The sequence below is a fragment of the Calliopsis andreniformis genome, chromosome 9 (genome assembly GCF_051401765.1).
Source record: "Calliopsis andreniformis isolate RMS-2024a chromosome 9, iyCalAndr_principal, whole genome shotgun sequence".
In the NCBI taxonomy this organism is placed as follows: Eukaryota; Metazoa; Arthropoda; class Insecta; order Hymenoptera; family Andrenidae; genus Calliopsis; species Calliopsis andreniformis.
In genome coordinates, this window is record NC_135070.1 from 5,535,537 (window position 1) to 5,556,082 (window position 20,546).

At 37.6% G+C, this 20,546-nt stretch overlaps 3 protein-coding genes across 4 annotated transcripts; 2 read left to right on the plus strand and 1 right to left on the minus strand.

Annotated features, from left to right (window-relative positions):
* Positions 1-143: 143 nt before the first annotated feature.
* Positions 144-9,858, plus strand: LOC143183250 (uncharacterized). 2 transcript variants are annotated; one of them, XR_013002575.1, is made up of 5 exons: positions 144-730; positions 1,984-2,171; positions 2,357-2,571; positions 3,506-6,304; positions 7,095-9,857. XR_013002575.1 is itself a non-coding variant. In XM_076384761.1 (4 exons), the coding sequence occupies exons 2-4, from the start codon at positions 2,075-2,077 to the stop codon at positions 6,134-6,136; spliced, it is 2,943 nt and encodes a 980-aa protein (XP_076240876.1). In that variant the 5' UTR covers positions 144-730; positions 1,984-2,074; the 3' UTR covers positions 6,137-9,858. The 2 variants fall into 2 exon arrangements, 1 of the variants encoding a protein (XP_076240876.1); XM_076384761.1 differs by having other exon boundaries at positions 3,506-9,858.
* Positions 9,859-10,844: 986 nt separating this feature from the next.
* LOC143183316 (uncharacterized) lies at positions 10,845-12,639 on the plus strand. The gene is made up of 2 exons (XM_076384840.1): positions 10,845-11,135; positions 11,259-12,639. Exons 1-2 carry the CDS (start codon positions 10,845-10,847, stop codon positions 12,534-12,536), a joined length of 1,569 nt encoding a protein of 522 aa, XP_076240955.1. The 3' UTR covers positions 12,537-12,639.
* On the minus strand, positions 12,612-13,827 carry L(1)10bb (BUD31-like protein). The gene is made up of 3 exons (XM_076384310.1): positions 13,573-13,827; positions 13,293-13,415; positions 12,612-13,218 (listed from the first exon to the last, which is right to left on the minus strand). Exons 1-3 carry the CDS (start codon positions 13,664-13,666, stop codon positions 13,001-13,003), a joined length of 435 nt encoding a protein of 144 aa, XP_076240425.1. The 5' UTR covers positions 13,667-13,827; the 3' UTR covers positions 12,612-13,000.
* Between the last annotated feature and the right edge of the window lie 6,719 nt (positions 13,828-20,546).

Consider the following 20,546-nt stretch of genomic DNA (forward strand, 5'->3'; position numbering starts at 1 on the left):
ACATCCTGATTAGCGGAACTGGTTATTCCGGTCTTAACCCTACAGAATTATGATTTTATTATCTGTTTATACTTTTATTATTGATACGGAGTATGCCATTTGATTTGATTTGCATCTGATTGTAAACAAAAATTTCTCATTCAAGAGAAACGTTTGGTCGTATTCGTCCTCTGTTTGAACATAAATTGCAATAAGAAGATTCCATACACGATTGGAAGAAAGAAAAAAATATTTCCAATTTTTTTTCATAATTTGTATATTTTTCTATTACTTTATACTGCATAGAAGGATTCGTAAGAGACGACGGAAGGGTAATGGTAAATGACAGTATTCGAATAGGGTGATGCATGAAATATGATACAATACTGATTAAAAGTCGAAATAGGGGTAGCTTGTAAAATGTGTGCGCGAAAAAGTAATATCGACAGAAAGAACAGAACCAGAAAAAGGAGAGAGAAGAAAATAGAAAGGGGAAAGAGATAGAGAGGGAAGGAGAGAAAGACAGAGAGAGGGGGAGCATGAGGGAAAACGAAGATAAAAGGTGGTGTAGCGAGCTTGCGCGACGTTCGACCCGAATCTCTCATCGGACGTTAAGCCAGCGAACCAACCGGCCAGGGAACCAGCTAGCTAGTCAGCTAGTCAACCAGCCAGCTAGCCAGGGCCAACATTTCATCCAGTTGCATATTAAGCTTCCAAGCCAAACATCGATGGAAGCTTGCCGCTCGAACCGGTAGAGTAACGATTCGCTTTACTTTTCATTCATCATTCTCAACTCCATCCAATTTCGAAATGTTGTTTCTCTCATTAACGTCTATCGCTTCTCTTCCTTTTCCTCCTCCTTTCCTCCATCTTTCTTCCTTATTTCCTCTTGCATTTTCTTCGTCTTTATTCCTGTTTTAACTGATTTTTATTTCATCTCTATTTCTCATCCTCAAACTTGTTATTTTACCATTCTCTTTCCTTTAGTACTTGAAGAATATTCATCAACCCCTTGCAGAAGCCTGCATCTATTTTGTGCTTGTTATTCGATCGCATGCCTATATTTTTGCCCCCATATCCTATCGCGAATTTGGTAAAATAAATGTGGCAAGATACGAAGAAGTAAATAGTGTAATAATCAGTAGTTAGTATATAAATAGAGGGTAGTTATTTTTGTAGAGTAGAAGAAAGTACTTATTTATGATTGTGAATGATTGAAATTGCCAAAGACTGGTCCATCTATAGCTTGGTGGAAACAGTCGTGGTTGCGCTCGCGCAGTATTTGGCGTGTATTTGACCGATTGATATGATAACCTGAGAACAGTTTGAACTGGGCTCTTGCGTTCTCGCGTTACCCACTTTTGCGTCGTTTCATTGTACACTCTTGTCACTACTTCCTCTATCAAACGTTGTTTCCAACGATCGCCGCGTTCTTTCCTGTCAATACTAATCGTATTCACTCACACGACAATTGAAGAAGATTTTCGAAGCCCAGACACAGAAGCCGAGGAAGTGAAAGTTATTCGCGGAAGGTAATGCTCGCGATAAAAATGGGGAGGCAAAATGTATGCGATTTACTCGGTACTGAACCGTCAACAAGAGGAGAGTTAACACGGATTGAATCAATTATAGCCCCGTTTTGAAGCAAACGACTGAATGAGCAACTTCCGTCTTGGTTAATCCATATAACGAGTAAAGCAATTTCTACTGAGAATTTGTTTTTGACGCCGATCACGAGTCTACCATATTTTATCGTTTAGGCGCGAAGATGAGGAAGCGACGGTGTCGAGTGGGAATTCGGTTCGAGTCCTTCTTCAGTTCTTTTATGTTTCCACTCCACAATTACGCATCGTTTTCGAATTGAAATCTGGATGCCAGAGCCAGAGTACATTAAATTCACTTTTCCGTGTGACTTAATACACTTTGGCTCTGGGGTCCAGAAATATATCTTAACTCAGTATCGCAGAAGATACGTCCATAAGATATATTTTGTTACACTTGTAGGTGGTCCATAAAAACGACCAAAGGATGCTGAGAAGAGAAAACGCGAAGTCGGATTGACAGTTTAAGGAGGTCCAAGTGCTGCACCCTTGGAATGCTTATACCGATGGTATCAGGCACTTGGGGCTGGGGAATCCTTGTTCTCCTCTCTCTCATCTTTGCCACCCCCAGTCCTGCTGCTCCACGTAGAGGTAAAGCTTTCTTCTTCTATTTCCGCTAAGAATCGACAAGCGAATTTCCTTGCTGGTAATGGCACTCATACACAAACTAGAATGCAAGTGTGCAGGGGATATATAAATAGAAACGACAATATCTCGTTTTATTGTTTCCCATCTTTATTCTTCGACGATCGACATAACGTTATTGTTCGTTTCAGCGGATCGAGATCATTGCAATAAGACGGTAGATATATACGAGGATGTATCGAGTCCAACCGTAACACCAGAGAATTGGGGGCAGCCTTTATCCTGTTGGTACCGTTTCCGATCATTTCGTGGAACTCCCCGAGAATGGATCTTGCGTGTTCGTTTCAAGAAGTTTAAAGTTGGCGTATTGGCAAATGCCACCACATGTTCTGGTGGTTATTTGCAGGTATGTTTCTTTTCTATTGTTTAATACAACAGAACCCCTTTTAATACAGAAGAATCTCGATTAACTGAATTTCGAATATTCTAAATTTTTTTCATTTGGGTTTGTGCATATTGAATATGATAACAATAAAAAGTACAGTAGGTCATCAATTAAAGACTTAAATAATGAAGTAATAGTAGTTTGCTGAAAAAAATAATAAAGTTAGTTATTAAAAGAATTCTTCAGGTTTTATTCTTGTGGTACTTGAGATAATCAAGGTCCTATTGTATGGACATCTACCGTTTAGTTAAAAATTGCAAACAGTAATGCTCTCGCTATAATCACTATATCTTGAAATTCTTGCCACAGATTTACAGAATTTTATTATTGCATTAGTTACGTACGGATCTTAATTATCCCATTAATATTATCCTTCACGCAGTCATCTTCTACTTGTTTTCTTTCCCTGCATCCCTTACTTCTTTCTCACTCAGCTTCCCTTGCTGCCCTTCGAAAGCTATTGGTTGAATGCGTTATTTCCCTTTTACATAGCGGTTACGAGAAAATATACCTATCTTTAAAGAATTTCACGGTGCGTAATTATAGTAACAAAAACACTAGATATTATAGAAGTAATGGTGATAGAAATTGTTTAAATATAATCAGTAGTAGCAAAAATTCAAAATTGTAGCACAAGCGATAACAAATCTGAATTATTCTAAATTCTTGTTGACCAGTTTCTGAAAAGTTTTTCTCAAGTACATATCCAGTAAAATTTTGTTTTGACGATGGTAAATAGGTCATCGAACAAATCGATTCCTCAATACCTGACTTGTTTACTGCATCAACTGATTTAGAGTCTTTACTGTCGACTGCACACATTTATTTACAATGTAGAAAAGTGAAGGACAGTTTTGAAAAATATATACATAATCTATATCGTACAATGTCGCAGATTGTGGATGGAAATGCGAGAACGGAAGTAAATAATCGGAAGGATCCAGGAGTATATTGCGGGGAATCGGAGCAGCCACAGACGTTTATATCTGAGACCAGTTTTGTTCGGGTGATTTTCCACGCGGACAACTTTACGGATCAGACGTACTTCAGCTTCGACTCGCGAGCAGAACAGCCATACGAAGTATACTTGAGGTATGGCCAACATCCAGAGCTTTACCCGAATCGAAGAGGCGAGATTGTTCCAGGGAGCTATTGCGAGCGCGTCTACAAGGACTGCAGGCTGCAAACTTGCTATGTGCAGAGCCCAGCCTATCCAGGCATCTATCCTCGCGCGCTGCACTGCAAGTATTGGCTGAACACGCGGCTGCCTTTCATAAAGCTCTATATCGAAAACGAGGAGTTCAATATCGACGGGCAGAGATGCGAGAATATAATGACCTGCCCTATGAGGCCAATAAGCTCTGGGTCAGAGCACTGTCCGTATGACTATATACGAGTGTACGATGGCAAAAACGAGACCAGTCCGGTGATCGGGACATTCTGTGGCATGGGGAAATTCCCATACAGTATTATTGGCACTAGCGAGGACCTTTATGTGGAGTTCGTTTCATCACCCGCTGGACCGCTTCTGAATACTGGCTTCCACTTTAATGTTGGCAATTGGCCTGGCCATGTGGAGACCGCTGGTGTTAGAAATGGTAGTTGCGACTGGCTTCTTAATAGCGAGTCCTTGCACAGCAATAACGAGGGTATATTCCTCTCGGTGGCTCATTGGTATCCACCGCACACTAGCTGCACCTACCTTCTTAAGGGTCGACCGGGAGAAATTGCAAGACTCTACTTTCCCAGTTTCAGAGTGAATCGCATAGAGTCACCTATACAGCCATACGACGGTGATTGTGGCGAAAGTCTGACTCTTTATGATGCAGACTGGCCAGACGATGCGAAAATTATAAAAACGTTTTGCGATACGTTTAGCAAGCCCATGGAGAAGCATGATTTCGTATCCAGTTCGAATTCCCTTTTCGTTAAATTCGAGAGCAAAACGGGGAGCTATTCTGGAAGCTCTCTGTATTATTGGGCACATTACGATTTCTTTAACGCGACACGGTTCGGAGAACCCGTGCCTGGCACAGAATGCGACGAAATTTTTCCTTCTTGGAAATCGCGGTCTGGTCGACTTCGATCGCCACTGAACACGCTTGTTTATAAACGACCAGGTGATTCACCCATTGACCTCTCCTGCACCTATACGTTTATTACAGACAAGCGATTGTACGCAAGAGTGATCCTCACTTTGGAATCAGTGTCTTTTAAAGATCATCCATATGCGCAGTGTGGTCATTGCTGGGATAGTCAAGTTGATCGTATAATAATCAGAGAACCACCATCAACTGGAGGTAACGTCGATCCACATTTACAACAGCAACAGCAGCAACAACGTCATCAATACAATCAACAGCAGCAGCAACAAGATATTGGACTAAGCAAGGGACATTGTATCTGTCGATCGATGAATGGCAGTGGGTTGAATGGGGAAGATAAACCTGTGCTTCGTATCGTCTCGCGAGGTGAAAAATTAGAGTTGAAGCTGCTGGTGGATGGTGCACATGCTGCGACGAGTTATTTTAAACAGTCTGCGCCGCTGTTTGAGGCAAAGTACGAGTTTGCTCATAGCCCTCTATGCGGGCCCGCGATTTTGCCAGCTGCGACTGACGGCGAAATTGAATTTCCTCACTACGAGGCACTAGGATACGTCGCACCACCTCGGTCGATTAAATGCATTTGGGAATTGCGTGTAAATCGAGACAGAGACGTATGGCTGCACTTCGACAAAATTAAATTTGCCTCGAGATCCTGCGAAGACGGGAAAATCGAAATCTTTTTACCTGGCAGCACGGAATCATTTTTGAGTATATGTGGTGAGAATGTTAGTTATGTTCGAGAAATGCCAATCATTTCAGCAGCACAGATCGCCCCCAAAAGTCACAGTTCTGGTTCCAATATGGACCCCTCGCAAACGCAGCACTCGCAGTTACCAGGTGCTTTGTTACCGCAGTCGTTGCCAACTGATCAGCAGCAACAGCACCAACAACAGCAAGAGGATTTCGAGTGGCCAGCCGTTACAGTTCAATTTACTGGGTCAATGGCCCCAGCAAGAGCTGCTTTTAAGATCGCTTGGACAGAACTGTATCATCTACCCCGCGATGCTTCAGGAGCTTTGAATACTCAGAAATTGGAGGAGTTCTGCGGATTTCAGTGTCCAGGCGATGCTGGTTGCATACCAACGAGGCTTCTCTGCAATGGGGTAGTGAATTGCCCTATGCCTGAACCTCGGTCCATTTTTAGAAACACGAACAACGGTACCGGTTTGCTGGCAATACCGGAAGAACCGAATGACGAATCCATCGAGACCTGTGGAGCGGATGCTGTCGGTGGTCGTGGCAGTGGTGCTGGATCTGGGAATGGTATTGGAGGTTTAGCCAGTGTTGTTGGCAGTGCTGGGTGGGCGGGTGCTGGTTTGGGTGCTGGCCTTGCAGTTCTCTTCGGGCTCATCTGTTTGATCACTGTTTGTAAAATCTGCAGACGACGTTCTACCCCCAGAAACATTCATGTACCTTATTGACGCGGGACATGGACAGAAACACGCGACCAGTATCGTTGTTATAACAACTGCTTTTTTGTCGCATTTTATTTCTCGAGATTTCTGTACTTTGGATGAACCGTATGGGAAATCCGCGATGGAGTGCAGTTAGCAGATGTTGCTGTACAATGTTTGCGAACGAACGTTATTGTAAGTAGCCGGTGCTCGTATTCGGACCATCGAACCGAGCAGAAATCTTTGAAAGGAATTTTATCGCTTCACTCGTTTTATCCATGCCTTTGAACAGGAGGCTGATCAAATGAGTAGATAACTGGATGCATAAGTACCTTAAGTATCTGTCAGGGTTTTTACTGTGCATAAAGCGTTGGTCTTTGTTTTGATGACCCAACGGTGATCCTTAATTGGTGAAGTGAAATTCCACGCATCTGAACGTGACTTCTTTCGGATAACAGAGTCACAGTAAAGTACCTATACATATTATCATTTTATGAGTATTTAAACTTAGTTTTATTGAGTAACTAGTGGTTATAAGTTTGTATGTTTGAGGAGACTCAATTACCATTCGTTTTAAAGTTTCATAAAATCCCTGGAACTCTATTTCACCAATTAAGGGTTGAACTGTAGTAGGTGCAGCGCCTGAATAAATGATGACAATTCTTTAAAATCTCGAATGCTGTTGATATTAATAATTCGGAGCGTACATGAGAACTATAGCTCTTCTTTTCACGGGAGTATATCTATCTAAGAGCTTGAAAGAGGAATATAAATTAAGGAATTCTTTTGCGGGAAGTATAGGTAAAAATTGAATCAAATATTTTCTTCAAAAAATATATTTACTAATTACGTTTTTCTAATCTAATTCTCAGTTATTAATATTTTTTAATTAAAATGTGGAAGTGATTTAATTAATTAATATATTAATTTCATTCTCATTGAAACTTTTTATGACAAAAATTCTTTGTTACATATCTTTTTTCAGGGTCTCAGACAGATGCAACCCTTTAAATCAATCTTAAAGTAGAACTACGAATAACAGTTAAATACAAAGAAACCACGAGAAGCAAGTTTTGCCACAGAAACCATAGTAGGGAATGCAAAAATAACAAAGAGGCATTGTAAAAAGAGAGAGAATACAAGACGTAAACGAACAACACCTCCATGTACTACACTTTCTTCCTTTTTCCCCTCCATTTTTCAGAATGCATCTGTGTAATGAAAGGGTGAAAAGCAACGAAGGGGGAAGAAAGAGGGAAGTGTGGACAGAGGTTGTGGAAGTCGGAAGCGGAATAGTGACAGAACCTTTTAATCATTACGTAGAATGTATTCTCGCGTTACGTTAACAAGAGTGCCTGCGAATGTTCGCACGTGCGCGTGACGCGCTCGACGATACGCGCACATTATTCCTCGAGAATATGCCGAACAGAATTTGTACATATACTAGGATATCGTGAAAAGTGTCGATTATTTTAGATAATAAGCGTATTCCCGGAACAAACACCTTACGAGGTCGTGCATCGACAAAATGTTACCGTGTCGCTCGACGGAGGGCCATGTTCTTTTGTATATAGTTCGCGTTCTCTAATTAAAATTTCGACAAATATCTTATAGAGGATTGGTAGAGAAATAAAATGTACACAAACGAATGCGCACGTAGCGCGCACACACACACACTCTAGGGTGGTCCTTAGCTATAGATGACGAAACATATTTTACCGAATTTTGTTGCCCTCGCCCGTTAAAATAGTTCAAAATCATGACTAAAATGATACGTTTAAAAGATGAATTCGATCGGATAATAAGAAAACGTGCACTCACGGATCTAAACATTTACATACGTATCTGGACCCCAAAGCCAAAGTGTATTAAATCACACGGAAAACAAATGGATTTATACATTCTGACTTTGGGATCCAGAATGTACTTCAAATCATCTAGCAAAGTTATTCAATTATCTAGTTGCTCATTTTGTGTTTATTAATCTAAATTTAAAACGATTTGCAGCAATAGACACAACTATATAAGACATTGATTATCAGTAAAAAAATAAAAGAAAAGCATGTCTACCTAACTGAATAGCTCTGGTAAAAAACTTGGAGTAGCAGTGGAGCTCATTACAGGATTTTGAATGTAAAACTTTAGGACTCGCGCGGGCATGTTTTCCCATTATTAAATCGAGTCCATCTTTTACACATATTTTTTTTTATTAATACGAATCATTTTAGGTGTGAGACCAAAAAAATTGGCACGTCGAACAATAAGGACCACCCTAATACACACGTTCGGACACGTTGCGAAGAGGAACGTGAGTACGCTAACGGGCATGGGCAAGCGAGAGGCGACGCAAATCCGATCGAGATCTATCCTCTCTTTCGGTTTATTCGTTCCGCCTCTGGAGGGAAATCGACCGATTCGACGTCACTGTTCAAAGGTCCGCTTGAATTGACCGAACACCGTTTCACCAACGATTATTACGTCAACAGTCAATACCGCTTCACTGACATCGATTTTCATTGATGTCAAGTGTTTACCGACATTCAATTACAATGGCACTGACTTTGTTCGACGTATTCATTCACCGTTACTCACATGTACATTGATACCTGTAAATGAACGGTGTTGATAAACACAGGTGTTATGTATTTGAGTTTAATGTTTGCATCGACGTATTTGAATGTCTTGTGAATACTTGAGGCCACGTGCAGTTTATAAACGTGCATGACAAGCAAACACGAATATCAACAAATAAATTTACATGATACTGCGAGCACAAGTGCGAACGATAATCATTTATCAATAAATCAAGAGGAAATGTTCACTTTTTAGATCTGGATAAAACTTAACATTCATAAAAATAGATGTCTGTGAATTAGAATCTTTGATGGTACGTAATTGTTGGTCGAGCGTTTTTCGATTAATTAAAATGGACCCCTTTTCACGTCTCAATGCGACTCGGTGCCGAACTGTTACGCGCTAATCACTTAACGTCGGATTTCTGTTGCCATTGTTAGCGTCGTTGATTCGAACGAATTCTGACAATCGAAATCCTTTTTCCATTAATATGGAAAATTATCTAAATAATACGTTAGTTGTTGAGTTGACGCTTTTTTTACCGTTTTTACCGTTAATATTCTGTTAATCGTCATAAATACGAAGAATGCGAGAGATATGAACAATATCACTGACGTATGTCAACATCTTTGTATCGTTACATCTGTTACGTTAATGATAATTCATCGCTGCTATCGTTACTCTTAGAATAAGTAATAGTTATCGTTAGGATACGTGAAACGTCATCGTTATGCCGTTGCTGTTACCATTGTTCTCGTCGTCGCCGTCGTACCGCTACCATCGTTGCAATCATTATCGCTACTGCCAGCAACGTCATCATTATATTATTATATTTTTTACAAATAAAGAACATCCTCGGCGACGGGGAAACGCAGAAACGTTAAATACATTGTTGGACGAATCTACATTTGTCTTGGCTCAATTTTAGGAATAGTTTGTTTGAAATAAATTTTGTGTCGATCGGATCGAAAAATTCGTGTAATTTCTAATTTAACTCTAGGAAGTTCAAGGGGAACTTTTAACGTTCTTCGGATCTAATGTAATTTAAAAAAAAAACTTAGTTTTATTCATAAAATAAACTTATTTTAGATGAAAAAATAATTATGGATACAATATCTTTCATGTATTTCAAAAGTGATACAACCTAAAGAATGCGATTTTTGAGTTACGACCCTAAAACAGTTCAATTAAAAAACTTCTTTTTCCGCAATAATTTTACTAACTCAACTTAGAAATCCGAGAGTTTATTTAAACACTTCTGATAATAAGTAACTCTAAATTATTTCAAATAACATGGATAAAATTATTTATTGCAAGTAATGAGTCATTTTTTCAGACAAATTGCATAAATCAGATAATTTTCGGTAGATAATTCTCAGCTTCTTGCTAATTTTAATCTAGTTAGTACATCATTCTATCCTAATCTCACGAATAGTTTTTGCTTCTTTTGAAAAATATTTTTTTTAATTGTGTTACTTTTGAAATAATGAACAATTTTAAATGAATAAAATACGTATGTAGTTTAATTTAAAATCTTTTTATAGTTTGGACTTCCTAGTGTTAAGAATAGTTTATCATTGAAACATTTTTCTCAATTTACAAGTAGCTTCGAAGATGTATTGATCGACTTTACAAAATGTGATCAGAGATAGAATTATTCTGTTTTGAAAATAGAATCTTGTTTTTAAGAGATGGTATCGATCGAGTTGAAACCACTGCGAATTGAATGGGGTATGAGGACTTATATAAGTACATATGTCGCGGGGCGCAAGCGTACACGGAATGGTTTTTCATTTTATTTCTTCTTTCTTTGATAACGGATGCAATTGTCTATGAAGTTAAAAATTAAATGCAAAAATTCTTTTAATAAGAACAGAATTTAGTGGAGAACTTAGGGCAACGCTGTAAGGACACCCGATGATGTGGACCAGAAAATATAGAAACAAAAAAAAGCTGAGCCACGACGAAAATATATAACTAAAATATTTATATTGCGGAATCGATTGATCTTTGTTTATGCATTCGTTATTTAACGCTTGATTCTGTTTACTTTCCTACATTCTCCTGATTTTCCATGAATAACCAAATTCACAAGTACGCTGCACTAAGTCAAAAAGAAATCGAATGTGAAAAATTAAGAACTTACGTTTGGTTAAAAAGCATGATGGAGGTTAAAAAGACAAGGAAAGGTGTTCGCCACACGCGGCGAGTATCGAAGCCACAGATGTCATCCGTACCAGCTATAGGATTAATTACTGAAAACGTCTTGGTACCAATAAGGAAATCTATTTGTATTAAAAAAATCGGAGCTTCACGTAGCAATCCTTCTGAACTAAAAACCGAACGCATCAAACCACAGAAATGCAACGAAAACGTAATGACACCGTTATTAAAACAACCTTCACACTTCCAAGAAAAGAAATGTACAAGCAAGCTACAGTATTCCAAACAGGTGTCACTTACATCGATTCTCCTTCTGAATTTTCATCTTACTTCCCTTACCTCTTCTATTCATTTGAAGAATTTTCTTTTTTAAGAGAATATTAAAAAATAGATACTATGTACATGATTTCAGGGTAAGAAGTTGTGTGAGTCCGAGAAAGGAAAGCTCTCGAAAAAAACGTCTCGTTTAATAAACAAAAGTTCAACTTTTCCTTTCCTTAGCCGTTTTCAAAAATTTGTGCAACGAACAGAAGAAAAAAAGGAAAACGAAAATTTACCGTTTCCTTCTCCAGCTCCTAATTCCCACGTTTCATCTCTAAAGCCTGAAGCCGTTACAATAAACAAAACGTCAATCGAATCAAACACTAAAAATAAAAAGTGTGACAAAAAGATTGACAAAAAGTCAACGAAGAAAATTAATCATACAATATCGGTCATTTCAGAAAGAAAAAATAGTTACAAAAATGAAGATGATATTATATCACTAGCGTCGTTACGTTCATTAACGGATTTACAAAACTTTGATTGGTCATCGACAGATACTGTAACAACAATATGTGATAAGGATATGCGACATTTATTAAGAAATAATGTTCCAAGTATTCCCATTGTATTAACAGTTGCAACGACATCGACAGCTGTAACCACGTCGTCGACAAAAACTGACGCGTATTGTTGTACAGGTCCATCCATTGTGTACTGTGATCCTTCATTAACAAAATTCGATGTAACCATGACACAGACTATATCAAATAATAGAAAACATAGAGAGGAATTACAGTTTCCTGTTAAATGGAGCGAATCAGATATTTCTGAACCAGTACAGTTTACTGTGTTCGATCTTTCAACATCGGATAAATTGCTTGGAACAAGTGAAACAAATACAATATTTGGGGATAACCGTAACGATGTCTGGCCATCAAAAGATATTCGATATTCTTGGGAAGATACAGATCGTTCGATTCTGTTATCTCTTGCAAAAAATCCATCACGATCGTATGATAAAACAGAACCGGTAAAAAATGAATATCCTTGTAGAATAAAATACTCATGGCAAGTGCTTGGTAGAGGCTCACAAACATCGCGAACACTTCTCGATAGTCTAACAAGAGAAAATCTTGAGGATGAATCAGTTCATGACTGTAGTATCAAATATTCTTGGCAAATTATTGGGATTGCCACGCAGACTTCTAAACGAGATTTCTCTGTTTCGGAATGTCGATCACTTGTTTCAGTTTTATCTCCAAGAGCGAATATGATCCATCAGGAAGTTAAAGAGAATAATACATTGCCATGTACCATTTGGCGAAATGGTAAAAAATTTTTTGTACTCAATAACCAGTGTACGCAAACGTTTGCTCATAAAGAAAGTCAAACTAATTGTATTGAAATCCATGTGAAATCTCATTAAGCGATTAGGTAATTTGTGTTTTGGTAATAATCAATGGCTAAAACACAAGTATAATCAAGATAAAAATAACTACAATTTCATTTGTGCCTTTTGTTCCATTTTTATTCAACAGCTTTACAATGCCAATGGAAACTTTTCTCACATAGAATAGAAAACATTTTAATTTTTCTATTCAAAGGTTGAGATCCTTTTCTTCACTTATACAGTTTCGTCTTCACATTGTGAATTCCATCCTATAAAACACACTTGTGCTATATAACAAGCAACATTGTGCAATCATATAAGTTTTACAAATCATGTGCTCAAAACAAGAGCAAAAATATGAATTCTTTTCGTGATGTCTATGTTGACTTGTGTTTTCATCCAACGTGTATGTTATGCGATAAAGTCATTGTTGGAAGGTTTAACACAGTGTGCATTAATGAGACAAACAAACAAACATTCATTGTTTTAATCGTTAAATGTTATCCAGAACATCCTCTACAGCCACAGTGAATACATTCCACTATTCTGCCTTCTTCCAATTTACCCTTAGGTACTCTACAAATACAATTTGTTCCAAAATTAGTATCTCTGGTTTGTATGCACCGTAAACAACACAAGTTCTCATATCCAACTTTCTTCCACTTGGCTATTAAGTTTTTATCTGCTATATTTTCATTTAAGCAATAATCATATAATTCTGCAAAAAATGATGATATATTTAGTAATATACAGAATGCAAAATAATTGATCAAATAGTTTAATACTACTAACCGCGACTTATGGCTTTCCGTCTATAATATAAATCATAAATATATCGTGACTTTTGATGGTGGATTTTGAATATTGGCCACAAAGACTCCTGTTTACGTTTACCTTCATGAGGTTCCGTTTCAGCTACAATTCAATTAACAAGTACAAGATTTTAGTTCAATTGTACATTTTACATATTAACTCTTGGGTTTTCGCTTAATTCGCCATACCATATAAACAGGTCGAGTCACACTCATAAAAACCCAAGAGGTTAAACATAACCTTTACAACATATCCTTACCTTCTCGCATTTTTTGTTCCAATTCTTCTAACGTTGGCTCGATCAATTCCCAACCATCTGGAGGAGGTTTCTTGCTTCGTCGTACTTTAGGCATTTTCGATTTGATATGAAAACACAATCTGTCTTAAACGCAGTAAAATATAAATTCCTGTCACAACACGCTTCTCTTACGCTCGATGCTTATGCTTACGCTTGCTTACGCATTAGCATCGATATCGATGAAGTATAGGATACGTAGATTGTAAACTTATCATCTAATACATTTTCCTCTCACTCGACAGGACATTCATGAACTCCTTTATCATTTTCATGTTGCTTCAGACGTTATCATTTCAGTTTAAAATATGATATTACAATACCACGAGTAGTAGGAATTAAACTTAAATATTATCAAAAATATTTCTTTGGAATTATTTGAATATTGCAATTAATTGGCAGAAATATGATACATGTTGCATGATTGCATTATTAATATATTTTCATAGAAGAACAATTTTCATAATTCGTATCTTAATAATTTAAAAAGTTTTTGTTGTAATAGTACAGCCCTGGATTTCAGAGCGCCCTCAGTAAGCAATTTTCGTAATATTTAAAGTAGTATCAAATTGCTGCATCAACGATAAACTTATTCAACAACTGAAATCAACGTTTCAAATAAAAGGTAATCTATTTATATATTACGTAGCAAGACATCTGTGTAGTCTAGATATGTCTCCAACGTTTACTGTATTTTTAAATTGCATGATACATTTGTATTCTATATTCGCAAGTTCCAAAGTAATAAACGTTAGAACTCTTAAAGCAACTAATGTTTGAAATATATTGTATAGGTTATTTGGAGACCAAAAAATCTGGTTTCGAATATTTTTATGGCTTTCGTTTTTATATCGTGACTCGGGAGAAATACGTATTGACAGGTATTGAAGGTATACGTATTTCAGACCTTGTGTTTACATGTGCTCTTTTTTCTATTAGAGCCATAAAATTTCGCGGTCGTTAACTTGCCCCCTCCCGCCACCTATCCGACTGTTTCGTTAGTCTCAAAATGAAACGAAAGACGTCATTCGTTTTCTGGTAGTCGACGAGTTAAGACGCTTTTTAAAACTTCGCGAATATTAACGTAAGTATCAGTTATCTGTCGATGGTTAACTACTTTTAAATACTGCTAGTGTTTTCGTCTACCTTCTATTATTACTTCTATCCAGTATTAATAGAATTTTGGTTAGAAATTTCGTCAATAATTTAAGAAAAGTTTAACTGGCTTCCGCGTCTTTTCTATTCTCCATCTCGATTTGTTTCATAGAATTTACACCGAATTATTATTTTGTGCGATATATTTTAGGTTTAGTTAATACTTAATTGCAATACATTTATATTTTTTTAATTATGTTTGCTTTAAATTCGTTTTCCTTTTCTGTTACAGATCTCTGGTTCGAATCGAAACGATAGAAAATGGCGCTAAAGCGAAACTGACGCCATGACAGTTAAGAATTGATTCAAACGCATTTTCACGGAAAATTGGTAAAAGTTGAAGTTCTGGTAACAAAAAAGTGGTAATATTTACGCATATCTATTTTCATTGTCTTTTGTTGTGTTTTTATTGAATTTCTATCATCTATAAACATTACTATGGGTCTTTATAATTGTTTAGTGTTAAGATGAAAGGTTTTGAATGATTGTCTCTTAACCTCGTTTTAACTACACAAAGTGGTGGTTATGAAATTTTAACTAAAAATCGCGAGTACTGATATATTAACATATTTCGGTCGCGATTACGCGTTTTCTGTTGTTTAGAAAATATCTGTCGATATTTCAAAAATTTTTAACAACCTGTCTATATGAAGTTGCATTTATAAACGGTTTTTAATGCAAGTTCAAACATCATATTCTAGAACGTGAAGTATAAACACGATTAGCCTAATATAACTTTGATTTTTGTAATGGATTCTAAAAATTCATAAAAATTTCATAACTATTTCACTTTTTGGAATTCAACATTTATTTTAAACATATTCTTATATATCTGAGCTTAGCTAATTATTTTTATTTAATTTTTACTCAGAATTTAAGAATTTGAATAAAGTATTTCATTTTCTGTTTTAAAGGAAAGCAGTATTTTCTAAACGAACATTCAAAACGAAACAAAATGGAACAAAATGATGTTAAATTTCTTGCTTCTCTTTTTTTGTCCAATAATAAAATTTTCTTTCAGCAAATTAATGATCGCGTGCAATGCGATCGTAGAGTCACTTTGTTGCGTAGATATTTTGTTTTGATTTTAAAGGACGAGTTGGTCCAAATAGTGTTTGTTCCCACTGTAGAATGTACGCGATACTAGAGTCAGTGTTGTTATCGTATTATGATTCCAAAGCTAAGCGAGGCTTTGATACGCGAGAGTAGAGTCAGTGTTGTTCGCTGCGTAATTATTTTCGGTCGCGTTAGTAGCCCTTTATTTTTGTCTTTTTTTATTGTTTAAAAGTGGCGATACATCGGTATGTAGAGTCATGAAGGAGAGCTCGAGAGTTGGCGAGTTCGGGCGCCGGAACGCGAAGAATAATGTAAGTATTATTTTATTTTACTTGAATTTCAAATAGAATTTAAATATCATGAATTTTAATCTAGAGTTTAAATTATAAAATTCTAAAAATTTGAAAGTCTGGGAGCTTGTATTTTTAAAAATTTGATAATTTGAAAATTTCACAATTTGAAAATTTCATAATTTGATAATTTCATAATTTGAAAATATGAAAATTTTTTAATTTAATAATTTGAAAATTTGAAACTTAAAAACCAGGAAACTTTAAAAACTGATTTTCTAATATTTTATATTTTTTTATTTCAGGCCCAGCAGACACCCCCTGGGTAATTCGTCGAGCTGCCTTCATCCCGCGGGTGTTAAGGTAACGCATGTTTAAAGTTCCTCCAGTCATTCAACCATGTCGTAGGACACAAAGGTCCGAAACGGCACGAGTGACTGGTTGTATTTATTATATTTGTTGCGAGCATAGTGACCACGGGTATATATTTATACTCGTGAGTAGTAACATTGTTGTGTATTTTTTAGTTCAGGCTAGGGTCTTCTTGTACAACGCGTTCTTTAATAAAGCAAATATTCCATTTGATTCAAAATATACTGATAATAATTTATGAGTATATTGTTGGATGTTGGAATATTAGTTTGCAATATTAGAATATTATTCTACAATATTAGAATCTTATTTCATATACTTTGTTCAAAGTATATGAAATAATATATTAAAATATTAAACATACATAAAATAATAAAGTAGTGATGAAATGAAAACTAAGTGTGATATAATAATGCTATTGAATCTATATCTATATCTGTTTGTAATAAAGGAGCTTATGAATTACTTAAATTATTCAAAGAAATATTAGAATATTATTCCGATGGTTTGATAAGAGAATATTAAATTCTATGTACAAGAAGGCATTCGCGGCGAGTAAATCTCGTTGTCAAGTATTGAGAATGAAAAACATCTTTCTTTTTTTTTAGAAAGCTTTATTTTGACGACGGGATTGCTCGATGTTCAATTAAGATTTCTGAAGTAGAGTTTCTCAGTATAAAATGCAGTAGTCTTTATCAAGACTCTGATTTAATAAAAAAAAATTCCTAGTAGTCCTTTCCCTTGCCAAATTATATAAAGACTAGAGTCATTTTTTTGCTACACCGTTAGATTCTGTATATGCTAATAACTCTTTTTAGATCAGGATTTGCAGGTACCAATCCCGTACCCATTGCCTTCGACTCGCTCACGTGCCCAGGTGCTACTTGGGTGAGTGGAGGCGATGGGGCACGATGACCTAGTCATAAGATTTAATATTTTTTCCCAGCGACTGGCACTGTGTTAGTGTATCATGCACGACGTATTTTCCACTTGGTGTGTGTGTGTGGTTAGGCAGTGGAATTGCGTCGATGTTTTCCAAATGTAGTCTTCAAACGTACATATTCCAATACCACTCATGATGGTAAAGTAAACACTTTACTGGAGTATGTACATTCTTAAAACGATAATACACCGAAAGCGTGTATGTCAATCACTCAATATTAAAAATTTGCATTACTTTTTTCTTTTTTTTTTTAATATTCACACTCAAGGATCACTAGCCTTTGCCAGTCGATTTCAGGAAATGGTACGTAACTTAGAGTGTGCTTGTTGAGCGCTAAGCTCGGGTGACGGAGGTGTCCCGGGACGTCCTCCCTAGTTTAGGTCCTGCACCCGAGTGTCATGTGTGAGAATCGTGGAGTGAAAGAGTCGTGGGTGGGGGGAAGAGAGGGGCCGCGATTGGTGTGCTTGTATTTTTGCCATTTTCTTAAACAGAAGATCACATGAAGAGATAGGTAGGTAGTTTACCTTCTGGTGTGCCTGTTAGACGTAAGTAGGTAGGGCCAGGGCAGGTCATCACAGTCTCTGGTCGGGTAGGCGCGTCCTCGCGTGGTGGCCTGTTTCTGGGATCCATTTGAAGGGACAAGGTGAAGCTGGCGCGATGGAGCATGCCATTGCCTCGGTTTCACTCTTGGTTCTTCAAATTCAGCGACATTGCACTAGGGTCGCTGAGCCGCGATCGGAAGGACAGGCTCGAACGTAAGGTCCCAGTTTCTGGGGCTGAATCCATTTGGGGAGTTAAGAGTGTAGCTGGTTCGATGGTAGAAATACCATCGTCTTGGTTTTCCTCTTGGCTCCTCAAATTCAACGACATTGCACTAGGGTCGTTGAGCCGCGGTCGGAAGGATAGGTCGAACGTTTATCCATTTGGGGAGTTAAGAGTGCAGCTGGTTCAGTAGTAGCAGTATACTGTCTCAGCTTTCCTCTTCGCTCCTCAAATTCAGCGACATTGCACTAGGGTCGTTGAGCCGCGATCGGAAGGACAGGTCGAAACGTTTATCCATTTGGGGAGTAGAGAGAGCTGAAGCTGATCCGATGGTAGCAATACTGTCGCCTCAGTTTTGCTTCTCGACTCTTCAAATTCAGCGACATTGCACTAGGGTCGTTGAGCCGCGGTCGCGAAAGTCATAGGTCGAACGTTGCGCCCGAGATTCAGCACGCGTTCACGAACAGAGATTTCCTGGCAGTATTAGACTCCCTCGCAATTGCTGGTCGTGTTCTCGTGCTTCACCCTAGCTTGAGGATTCGTTCGTCCTCAATGCGGTGGGGAATCTTCGGGCCTAGAGTTAAGTAAGAGATCATCAGGGTAAAGTACCCGAAGAAAGAAGACGAAGAGTCCCTGCAAGAATTGGGAAACTACTAATGGCTCGCCATCCGAGGATCCCTATCCTCTGATGGAGAGTCATTCCTGTTACTACTTTGTCACTATGCTCATATTAGCTTGTTAGTATTAAGTTGCCATGGCCGCCTTAAGCTGGCCCAACGAGGGAACCCAGCAATGTTGGGCAAATCGCGATTGAAATTAGTGTTGCGAGAATAATACGGTTTGAAGTAGTGTTGCGATGAATTATAAAGCGCGTTGCTTTGATACATATTTTGTTAGTCATTTTGCATTAGAGTTATTTTGCATTATACATTTTGCATTAGAGTCATCTTGCATCAGTCATTTTGCATTAGTCATTTTGTTATTATAGTATTTTTTTAGTGAAATATACATTTAGAGTCTTCATACTATTAGATTTTTTACTTAGTAGTAGTAGTAGTAAATATTAATTGTTTGCCTCTTTTTTTTGAATTAGTGTTGCGATGCTGAACGCGTTCCCTTTAAATATTGCTATTTTGATTAGAGAATTTGTTTTGTATTACGATTAGCTTTTTTAACATTCAATTGCAATTTTGTAGTAGTTCTTTTTTTAAAATTAGAGTTGCGAAAAAGATTGATCGCGTTTTCATGTAGAGTTGCGAAAAAAAAGAAGCCCAAATTGAACGCTGGGAGCAGGAAGCACACCACCCAGCCTTTAAGAAAGGCTGGAACCAGGAAACACACCACCCAGCCTTTAAGAAAGGCTGGAACCAGGAAGCACACCACCCAGCCTTCAGGAAGGCTGCAACGACCTGCCGCGAAATAGTGTTGCGTATGATGAGATATAGGTGCATAGCATTATAGTGTTGCGAGGAAATTGACACACGGGAGCTCGTTCTTCGTATTCATTGAACAAACACTGCGACCAATTGGGAGCTTTTATGTTCAATGAATTGCGAAGACTTATTCTTGAAAAAGCACCTTCGGGAATTTTTTCGAAATGTTGCAGTAGAGTCGAAAATAACATAGCGCCCTTTATGTGGCTGCTGTCGGGAGCTAATTATGCAATTAGTAAATTAGTGTTGCGAAAACAGTTCATACGCGATTGCTCGAAATGAAAGCCCTTCTGGCAATAAACTTTTTTAGCGCCCCACGTGGCTGCTGTAGGGACTTTATGCTTCATATTCATTGAATTAATATAGCAACCAATCATGCATTCCTTTTTTGAATGCATTTGGGAGCTTTTTTATTTAATGAATTATGGAGAGATGGTGAACACGTCGGGATTTTTTTAGACACTATCGCGTAAATTAAGTAGTGTTGCGAATAAATTAGCGCCCTTTGTGGCTGCTGACGGGAACTCATGTTCATTACATTAGTGTCGTGATCAATTTGTCCCTTTTTGAATACTGCGAGCATTTAGCGAATATATATTGTATAGTCTTTCCTGTAACCTTCATCGACCACTCCTGGGAGTGGGGACGGACTGGATCCGCCTCCGCCCATCCTTATAACTCAGGAGAGGGAGCGCACTGGATCCAAATCTGGCTGGGTTCCGTGACTCCCTCTGTTTTCACGATACTTGCGACCGAAATGCTATACATAATCTATTTGATAAATGCTCGCGGCCTGGGGTCGATCACGGGCATATTTGTAGAACATGAGAGATTGAAATTTAAATGTCCGTTTTTGAAAACACTGCTGTAAAATATGATTAGAGTTTGGTGGAAAATATGATCTGCTTTGCCAAAAGAATATTATAT

Bases quoted from the DNA above. Each gene is read 5' to 3' on its own strand.
- LOC143183316 (XM_076384840.1), top strand. From the start codon at position 10,845: ATGATGGAGGTTAAAAAGACAAGGAAAGGTGTTCGCCACACGCGGCGA. The intron at 11,136-11,258 runs GTGTCACTTACA...ACATGATTTCAG, and splicing joins AGCTACAGTATTCCAAACAG to GGTAAGAAGTTGTGTGAGTC.
- LOC143183250 (XM_076384761.1), top strand. From the start codon at position 2,075: ATGCTTATACCGATGGTATCAGGCACTTGGGGCTGGGGAATCCTTGTT. The intron at 2,172-2,356 runs GTAAAGCTTTCT...TGTTCGTTTCAG, and splicing joins TCCTGCTGCTCCACGTAGAG to CGGATCGAGATCATTGCAAT. The intron at 2,572-3,505 runs GTATGTTTCTTT...ACAATGTCGCAG, and splicing joins GTTCTGGTGGTTATTTGCAG to ATTGTGGATGGAAATGCGAG.